Source organism: Wyeomyia smithii, chromosome 2, assembly GCF_029784165.1.
Source record: "Wyeomyia smithii strain HCP4-BCI-WySm-NY-G18 chromosome 2, ASM2978416v1, whole genome shotgun sequence".
NCBI lineage: Eukaryota > Metazoa > Arthropoda > Insecta > Diptera > Culicidae > Wyeomyia > Wyeomyia smithii.
Window position 1 is genome coordinate 102,814,822 of NC_073695.1, and position 9,527 is coordinate 102,824,348.

Consider the following 9,527-nt stretch of genomic DNA (forward strand, 5'->3'; position numbering starts at 1 on the left):
ATTTATAGTTAGAGCATAAAACACAATATGTTCATGTTTATCTCGTACACACATATTTGAAGGTGCTGAGTGAAGGTACGCAGCCGAAAAAAACACGCTATCAATATTGCATCACCTTAACATTGGCCTACATCTTCCACCTGAACAGGCCGCTATGTAATCAAACTTAATTAATTGAACCTTTTTTTATCGCTTCAGCCCCAAATACCTACCGCAATGTATGGTTTCTGCAGGAAGTGGGTGAAACTAGATGTACTTTATTTGATCAATTCCCTACGATGACATCAAACCTGGGCCAAAGTTTCTATGAAAAAGATGTTACGCTTAGCAGTGGTACGAGTGCAGCTCCCGATACAATTCGGACTATTGATAGTCGTTTGTTTAGGAGCTTCCATAAACACAGTTGAGGAAGAGTCAATGGTGTTCGATTTGTCATCACTTGGTGAAGGGATTTACACATTTAGAAATGGTAGTAGCATGAAATCTGTTAATCAGCAGCCAGACGGCTTCGAGCGAGAAGATTCCAATCCCGAGGAAATGGGCAGCTTCGTGGAAGGCGACATTTATCAACCGTTTGTTCCGAAGAATGCAGTGAAATTCAAAAGTAAAAAGTGGTTGAAGGCGACGATTCCCTACGAGATTAGTAATGATTTCAGTGAGTACTTATACATAGAAAGTGATTGTTTTCAAAATTTTCGGTGATTTAAAGAATACCATCTTTAATATTATTTTTTGGTATTAGACGTAAAACTATCTATCACATAATGATGGAATACATAAGAGAACAGAGGTTTTTCCCTAGAGCTCAAACTGGAAAAAATAAAAGATTATTGCTTTTGACCATTCCTGTGAATTTTGGTATCCCATAGATAACCTTTTCAAAGTCTTGGGTTTTCCCGTTAGCAAACGTTTAAGCGACGAATTCGGCGAGCAATTACTCTGCGGTCTTTTGACACACTTCTGCATTTACAGGAATGGTTGATAAGCTATAATCTATCATTTTTCCAGTTTGAGCTTTGGGGCAACTTTTTTTCGCTTTTGTCGACCAGTGTAATGTCTCTATGGCTATACACTGAAAAAAAAATCACACGCTCATACCAAATGCTCTTTACACATGAATACCAATAAACCAACCCAATCGTTTTAACAGGTCGATCCATATCGATTTTTAATGGAATCCACGGTATTTTGACGTGTTTTGGCTTTTGACGCGTTCTACCATTAAACTGTGTGTAAAAAGATTGATTTTGGTATGCATTACATGGCAAACCGAAGTGTAAGACACTTGATTTTGTGCTGTGAAGTGAAAAGCAAGTGTATTTTCATTACATTAGTGTATTTTTATTACATTATCTTGAACTACAACATCTTGAGAACATTTTTACAAATTTTCATAAAGATTTGAGCAATAGGGAAAAAGTTAGAGCGATTTGCAACACGCCTCGCTACGGCCGCATAAGCTAAACTTGAAATTTTAAACGCGATTATGTCTGAATAGTGTTTTTCGAAAAATGACTTTGCCGTGATCCTGATTGCGGGAAAACAACTGAACCGATTTCCTTCATCTTTTTTTAAATGTTCGTTATTAAATTCGCCGGTCCTTGAACGATCGCTTTTTGAAACATACAGTTACATTTTGCCGCAAAAAAAAAAAATTTTAATTCAATTTTTAACGCTCAAAACGTGCATTTGAGAAAAACGTTCCTGTTTGCACTGAAAACAAAATACTCATAAAAGTGATCGTTCAAGGACACGGCACACCTCTAAACTAATGAAATAATATGAGTTTTTTGAATTCAGTTGACCCGCTGAGTCTCTATCAGGATCACCGCAAGCCTCTGCGAAAAAAGCGCTTCCGGGAAACGGCCATTACTTTAGTAATAATTTGTATATCTCAAAATTAAACGTATTTTTTTGTTGATGATAAACTGTACATTCAGAAACATACCACTTTGAGGCAATAAAAATGGTGTTATGCACTTAAAAATAAATTCAAACTTCCTTCATTTTTCTCGACCAAAAAGGTATATAACCCCTTAAACCGAAAGCAAATTCAGAAAACCAGCTGATACTGACGCATTCCGCTGCGGCTACTGCCACAACCCGCTACGTCACTGTCAATGTTGGATTGTCCGTCCGGTTAACTTTCCGCCTAAAGAATGTAACTAATTTTGCCAGAAATACTCTGTTATAGCCGAATAGTGCTATGAAATAGGGTTCGCCTTTTTGCTAAATTTCACCACATTCTCTCATATTCTTTAGACGAAAGATTTCACATTTCGCGTCTAATTTTGGAGTTTTCCTGCGGGAAAACGCCAATGTTGTTCTCACACACGCAGTGTTATTACCCGTATCGTGTTGCGGCTTGGAACATCAAGCGATTTTCTTTGCTCGCTGTTGTGTGTTGCATCAAGTTGGAGATTACAAAAATCTGTTCATGCTGATTGATTGAATCGGCTTCAATTTTTTCCTGTAAAGTCGAATTAACCGCCTTTGTTAAGGTTTTCTAACTGGGTAGTTTGCTGTTCCAAACCTGATATCATCGGTTTCGTGCAACACTGGCACAATTTAAATTTTGTATTTTTGAATTTTTGATGGCAAACCATGCTAAATACTGATACCTATGTTTCATCCCCGAAATCCCGTTTCAAAAATTGCAGAGTAATATGAGTAGAAGTGCCTTTGCTGCACAACTCGGAATTTCTTAATAAAAGTAGTCAAAATGAGGTTTTAGTATGTGCAACGTACTCATAATGTGTGCATAGACTCAAAAACGTTGAATGAGAATTGGAAATTTTAAAATTTAAAGTTTTCTTGGATATTTAAAATAAAAATAATAGCTATCCAATCATTTTTCTGTCCCGGACAGCACCCGAAAAAACAGTACAATGTACCTTTTCTGTTGACCAAATAAGTATAATAAAGAGGTAAATTCTTATTACTAATCAGCGATACTGATAGGAGGAAGGAGATCGGTATAAATGAGAATGTAGTAACAAAGCGTAATTTAGCTTAGTTCTGACTGTACATACAAATTGTTGCTACTTCGTGACGGGTTCGAGCCACTTAAGAATGAATGCACAATGAATCACATGAAAGAATGACTGGGAGTGGTCGTTCCTTCTCATTGTGCATCACTCAATGACCCGACTTTTGTACACCAATAACAGCGCCGGCAACGTCCTAATAGAGGAGAGCGTCGAGTGAGTGCTCTCAATCGTAATATTACTTGTAATAATGCTAGTAGACAATTAGGGGAGAGGGGAAAAATAGCACGGGATTTTTTTGACGTAGAACTACGTTTTACTTTAGCCTACCACACAGGGATGCAAACTGAAAAACTGGGACGAAATTTGTCCCTTTTCAAATGCTTATAGGTCGGTTGGTTTTCAACCGATTTTCTTCATTCTCGCAGCAATCGATTGGAAAATTGTACACGCATCTGACCAAATGCAGAAAAATCTTGTTTGAATCTACGAACTATTGCACTATTGAAAATTGCCAAGCCTTGTTAAAATAAAAATAACGTCCTCTGATTGGTCGCTTGCTGGCTCTGATTGGTCGCTTGCTTGCTGTGTGTATATGATATGGTATGATGTGTGTATGGTATGATGTGTGTGTGTATGATATGGTATGATATGTGTGTGTCTGTATGATATGGTATGGTATGATGTGTGTGTATCTGTATGATATGGTATGATGTGTGTTTCTATGATATGGTATGATTTGTGCGTGTGTGCTGTGTATGGTTTTTAACTCGGCACGTTCTGCTAACTGCTGAATCCGGTTCACGAAATTCACAACCCTTCATTAGTAGACATTATAACTCATTCCCCAAGTAAAAATATTGGTTTTATCAAAGTTTTATAGCGGTCAATACAGCCAAAAAAGCGCTATAAAACTTTGATAAAACCAGTTGTATTACTAGGGTAATGAAACACTCAATGCATTTGTTAATAGTTTACGTAGTTCTGCGTCATTTATGCGGTCGTGTCTTGATACAACCTCCTACCACAGACTAACAGAAGTAACACTGGAACCTAGCTCCATCGCCACAAAAAACGTTCATTTCAAATTTTCAATCGAATAACAGCCATCGCGCGAAAACATCGTCTGGGGCGCTGTCATGCAATCCCATACATATTTTGTAGTTCCTCATTTGACACATGCAGTAACGCTGGCGCTGATGTCGAAATACATGACGCAGTACAAACACGACAGCAGATGGTGCTAGTGTTACTAACGTAAAGTACTGGAATCATCCAAACGATGATTTTATTGAAAATTTGTTCGACGTGTTATGTCTGTTAGTGTGTGCTCCTACTATTTTGTCGTTTCCTACTAATACTCAAAACTTCGAATCATATTCTTGGGGGACCACAAGATTACAGAGTCAACCCATCAAACAGTTTTGTTGATTTATAGCTTGTTAAGCTGCTATTACGCAGATTCCGGCTGAACTAAAACTCAACAAGTTGTTATACAACAAAACTGTTTGTAGGGAACTACGAAACGTGCGATCGTCAATGCTTTTAAACTCAAGGTCAAAACTTTAATTTAGAAATTTTCATTGTATACGTTTTATTTTTTTTTATGAAAATAGTTTAATTATTGCAATGCGGGATCAAACCAGCCTACACTAGTTTTTTTTCATCAAGTTGAAGTTGAATAAAAAATAATCTCTCACTGATTTATTTCCACTGTTTACAGGTCTCTCTGAGCTGCAGAGAATTCGCAATGCTTTCCAAATCTTTCATAAAAAGACCTGCATACGATTCGCTCCAAGATCCACACAACAAGATTACATTGCAATAGAAGGTTCCACAAGTGGCTGCTGGTCCACCGTTGGGCGGGCGGGCGGCAAACAAATTCTCAACCTTCAACGTAATGTCTGTATTCGTCGAACGGGCACAATTCTGCACGAATTGATGCACGTTTTGGGATTCTTCCACGAACACACTCGCCACGATAGGGACAATTATGTGGCGGTTAATGTGAAAAACATAAAACCTGATTCGGTGGGTAATTTCCGAAAAGAGCTTCAGGACAGAACCACAACTCATGGTATACCGTACGACTTGGGCAGCGTTATGCATTACTCATCGACGGCGTTTAGCTGGAATGGGAATCCAACGATTGTGCCAAAGGTAGTGAGTGATTTTATTATGTTCAATTTATTTACTTAGTTATATTTTAACATCATATTACTTTCCTTGCTTTACAGGTAAAATTTGCTGGAAAGATTGGTCAGCGTAACGGATTTTCTTCTAAAGACATACAAAGCATCATTACAATGTATTGTTGATTATTTGTTATAAATAATAACTAAAAACTTTGAAAGGAACTTCCTTGCTAAGTTGCTGCTAAATCAATAGCAACTGATCTTCATTTACACCGAATTATTGAACTAGTCACTGTAATGCTTCCCATGATTCCATAGTTAAAATAAACTACCATGTGTTTCTCTCCACACACAGATACTCAGATTGAAGAAAATCGACATAAGTAAATGTGTCTGTAACTGGTAGATAGGTTAGTAACGAAAGGCTGAAAAGTATCATATACGAAAGGCTGAATGCTCAAAAGGCTAAAACTACAAAAGGCTGAAACTTGTGATTTGAATCAAAATCGTTGAAAACTTCGGACACATGAATCTTCATAAGGTTTGAGCACAGACTAACAGACGTAACACTAGAACCTAGCTCCATCGCCACAAAATACGTTCATTTTAAATTTTCAATCGAATAACAGTCATCGCGCGAAAAAGTCGTCTGGGGCGCTGTCATGCAATCTCACATATTTTGTAGTTCCTCATTTGACACATGCTGTAACGCTGGCGCTGATGTCGAAATACATGACGCAGCGTGAGCACGACAGCAGATGGTGCTAGTGTTACTAACGTAAAGTACTGGAACCATCCAAACGATGTTTTTATTGAAAATTTGTTCGACGTGTTGTTTTTTTAGTCTGTGGTTTGAATGGAAAAATAATTTTCGGCAACACCTGAATCTATACGCACGTAACTTCCCCGCAGAAATCACCTCTGTATAGGTTCGTTCGTTTTTCCAGGTCTGCTGACTCGTAGGGGTGATCCGCTAGTTTACAGTATTATACTGCCTGCTCCAAGCATAACTGTCCCATATTCTATGCAAACCTTATGGACGCTAGGACAGTTTTGCTTGGAGCGGCAGTATACCACCTTCATTCTTGTTTACGTTCGTATCCAACATTCGTACGAAAGTTTGGATTCGAATGAGTTCGAAAATGCCATTCTTGTTTACGTACAAAGACCATACGAATCCATTCGTATCGCATACGAATGCGATACGTATACGAAAAAGGTGGATGTCTATGCAAAAACGGTTGATGTCTAGACTTAAGGGTTAAAAAAGTTTAAATGTCAGGAGAGAAATGTCAAGTGTGTCAAGCCGATTGAGCGAGGCTCCTGACGGCAAACAGTTTTTTTTATGAATGAAAATGAAATATGTTTTTATTATAATTTGCATAATAAAATGGTCTTTTTTGAGAAACATTTATAGTTAACGTATGCCTACAACACAAGACTATCGCGGTTACTTAAAATTTTCCTTTTATAAATAGAATTTGTTTGGCGAAATATGCAATTGGAACCAAATTTACAAACTCCGATGCAAAAACAATAAGCGGGTCATGGGCCTGCATAATGCATTAAAACTTGACTGTTTACGTTTTTTGAACGACTTGGACAGCATACTTGAGCAGTTTATTTTGCTAAATTTTGGTGAATATTGTAATAAGTGAAAGGGCGAACAGGTGTGAGCCGACAGATATGGATAGTGCTACGACAGAGTAATTTCACAGTAAGTGTTCTTTTGTTGCAGAATAGTTTTTCTTCATTCTCAAAAAAACTACTTTTTATAGGAGTCACACAGCACGACCAACTTGCGCTCGTTCCATTGTTATAAATTGGTCCACAAAAAGACGCTCGCCGATAAGAAAATTAGCCTGGCCTACAAGCGGCCTAAGCATCAGGTAAGTTTGATTCTAAAGAAAATTAACAACTGATATTTAATTAACTACACCCACTAGCCAAAACGCGTGTGTGTGTGAACGTTGTGTCTTTTTCTCGCGAATTTGTGGACCACTTTTTCTAAGAGTTTTTTGTGTGTTAAATTTCAGAACCAGCCGACACTGAGCAACGTATCTTGAAGAACATCATCAATGGCAAACAGCAGCGACGGGACTTGCGTTAGGCCGCCCTGTGTCGTGCCAGTTTAGTACTATTGTTAAATCCTAGCGATCGGCCAGGACTAAGTAGGGCACTTCCCTATAAAGGTGAATTGTTAATACCATGCAGGAATTTTTGTCAGACCCTCTGTGAGTGACAGATAATGAAAAATAAATAATGCTTCGCCTACTATTCTGAGATCTTATTTTTGAATTAAATTCCTGCTACCTGTCCGGAGGTGGATTAAATTTTTGTTGTACACATCGACAATTTTTGTTGTCGAAAAATGAACAACCTGATCGACTATGTGACCGAGGAATAGTCGTATTTTAGTGCGGCTGATTGATTTGATTAAGGAACAGTATTTATTATAGTTATAATAAAATCGGAGCGTTAGTTCCGCAATTGTTCTGTATACTAATAATTGGCCGCAAAGTCTGTGTCCAACAAACAGAAAGATCAAGTTTCGACAGCGTAATATTAGTACCTACGTTTCTTTGATTTAACTGTTATAGATGTGAAGAGGCAGATAAATGAGTAGAATGATTGTAGAATGATAGTCTAAGAATCACAGTGTCGCAGTGAAAAAATATGACATAGGTGGTTCAATTCTGTTGAAACCGCGGGGCATTTCAAAGGCGTGGGACACGTTTCGTTGGATGTATTTCTAGACGGGACATTTTGTTGAAACACAGGATGCTTAATGATTTTAACATTTCTCTCGTCACATCGCACAGTGTTTTATTTTGCCGTTTTCATGCGATTAATTGAATAGCAATATAAATGTTGATTATAGCCATAATGTATGTTCGGATAAGTTTCAATGTATTCAAAAATGCATATTTCGTTCTAGAAAGATGAGTGATCAATCCACTCAAAAGTGAGATAGAGAATTTACTTTTTCATCAGATTGAGATAGACGAGTGGTGTCTTCGACAAACTTTTAGTTGATATCAAAACTAGACACTTTGCCGTTATAACTTTTTTCTTAGATTTCTCTTTTATTTTTTAAACCTTCTACAAAGTTTTAAGCCATCCAAAAATGCATGTCTATGCTAAGCATTGTTATTTTTAATCACCTAAAATAAAAAAGTTATTTGACATATTTCGATATTTTTGGTGATACCTTCACGTGAGCCCTCTCCAAATTACGCACTTTTACGCAAGTGGCAGTTCCATACGATGAAATAAATATCTTAGGACTTTCAATTGAAGGCACAAACTTTCGTATGTAATAGTATGTAAGCAGCCTTTCAAAACTATTTGATGCCGATTTTTGTATACAAAAATATAAATATTAAAAAGGTTTGAGTTTTGAAGGTAGCACTAAACCATCTTGAGCTAAACATGCATGCATGCTTTCGTAAGGTTAGAAAAATTACTCTAGCTTGTACCTTATATACACTACCCGTCATAAGTTTAGAATCGCTTTACTGCGTATTGCAACATCCAGTTTGAATATTGCAACACCCCGAAAAGTTTAGCATCACTTGATATGGGAAGATTAATGTAACGCTATCTCTTGATTCCGGAAACCCAGAGAGTTGTGGTCTTCAGCAAAGTTGCTCAGAAGGTCAGAGGCTTGTAATTGGCGGACAGTATAGTGCGAAATTTAGCTGCAACGCAGCGCTAGTGTGCATGTAGTTTTGAGCGTTTCGACCTTTTTTTTCGTAGGATTTGCGACCATTGTATTGATCTTTTGTGGTATGTTTCGAACTTAGTTTAGCTCAATAATCACATATATATACATATATATATATATATATATATATATATATATATATATATATATATATATATATATATATATATATATATATATATATATATATATATATATATATATATATATATATATATATATATATATATATATATATATATATATATATATATATATATATATATATATATATATTTTTTTTTTTTTTTTTTTTTTCAGGTGGAGGGGAAATTTGCATCCAAACCCCTGAGGTGACCAACCTCAGGGAGTGTGGGGTTGGTTTGAATCAGTGATCGGACCCACTAAAACCCCTCCAGTCTCCAGCCCATAATACTCCCCGGGACCACCGCTAGGTATTGCTTCGGGGAGCGGCTTTTGTGCTCTGTGCACCCTCTTGGTTCTATAGATCTCTTTGCTAACTTAGCTAACTAACCTGGAGACTGGCCGTTAGCTAACACTGGCGTGTCGGTGGTCAACCTGTCGCCTGTTTTGCAATTCTAAAACTATTTGAGAGGCGGCTGTACAAACCGCCCTCCAAATGTTTGGGTCTTTACACATCCTCCGAACTAGGTTGTCCGGAGTGGTGTCTGGCCCGCT

The 9,527-nt window shown here is 37.3% G+C and overlaps 1 protein-coding gene and 1 long non-coding RNA gene across 2 annotated transcripts; both read left to right on the forward strand.

The window, feature by feature from the left end:
* Window positions 1–320: 320 nt before the first annotated feature.
* LOC129721734 (hatching enzyme 1.2-like) lies at window positions 321–5,465 on the forward strand. Its single transcript, XM_055674647.1, has 3 exons — window positions 321–655; window positions 4,711–5,147; window positions 5,225–5,465. Exons 1-3 carry the CDS (start codon window positions 418–420, stop codon window positions 5,303–5,305), a joined length of 756 nt encoding a protein of 251 aa, XP_055530622.1. The 5' UTR covers window positions 321–417; the 3' UTR covers window positions 5,306–5,465.
* Window positions 5,466–6,241: 776 nt separating this feature from the next.
* On the forward strand, window positions 6,242–7,426 carry LOC129721735 (uncharacterized). Its single transcript, XR_008727456.1, has 3 exons — window positions 6,242–6,839; window positions 6,901–7,011; window positions 7,159–7,426. It is a non-coding gene; the product is annotated as an uncharacterized LOC129721735 (long non-coding RNA).
* Window positions 7,427–9,527: the final 2,101 nt, after the last annotated feature.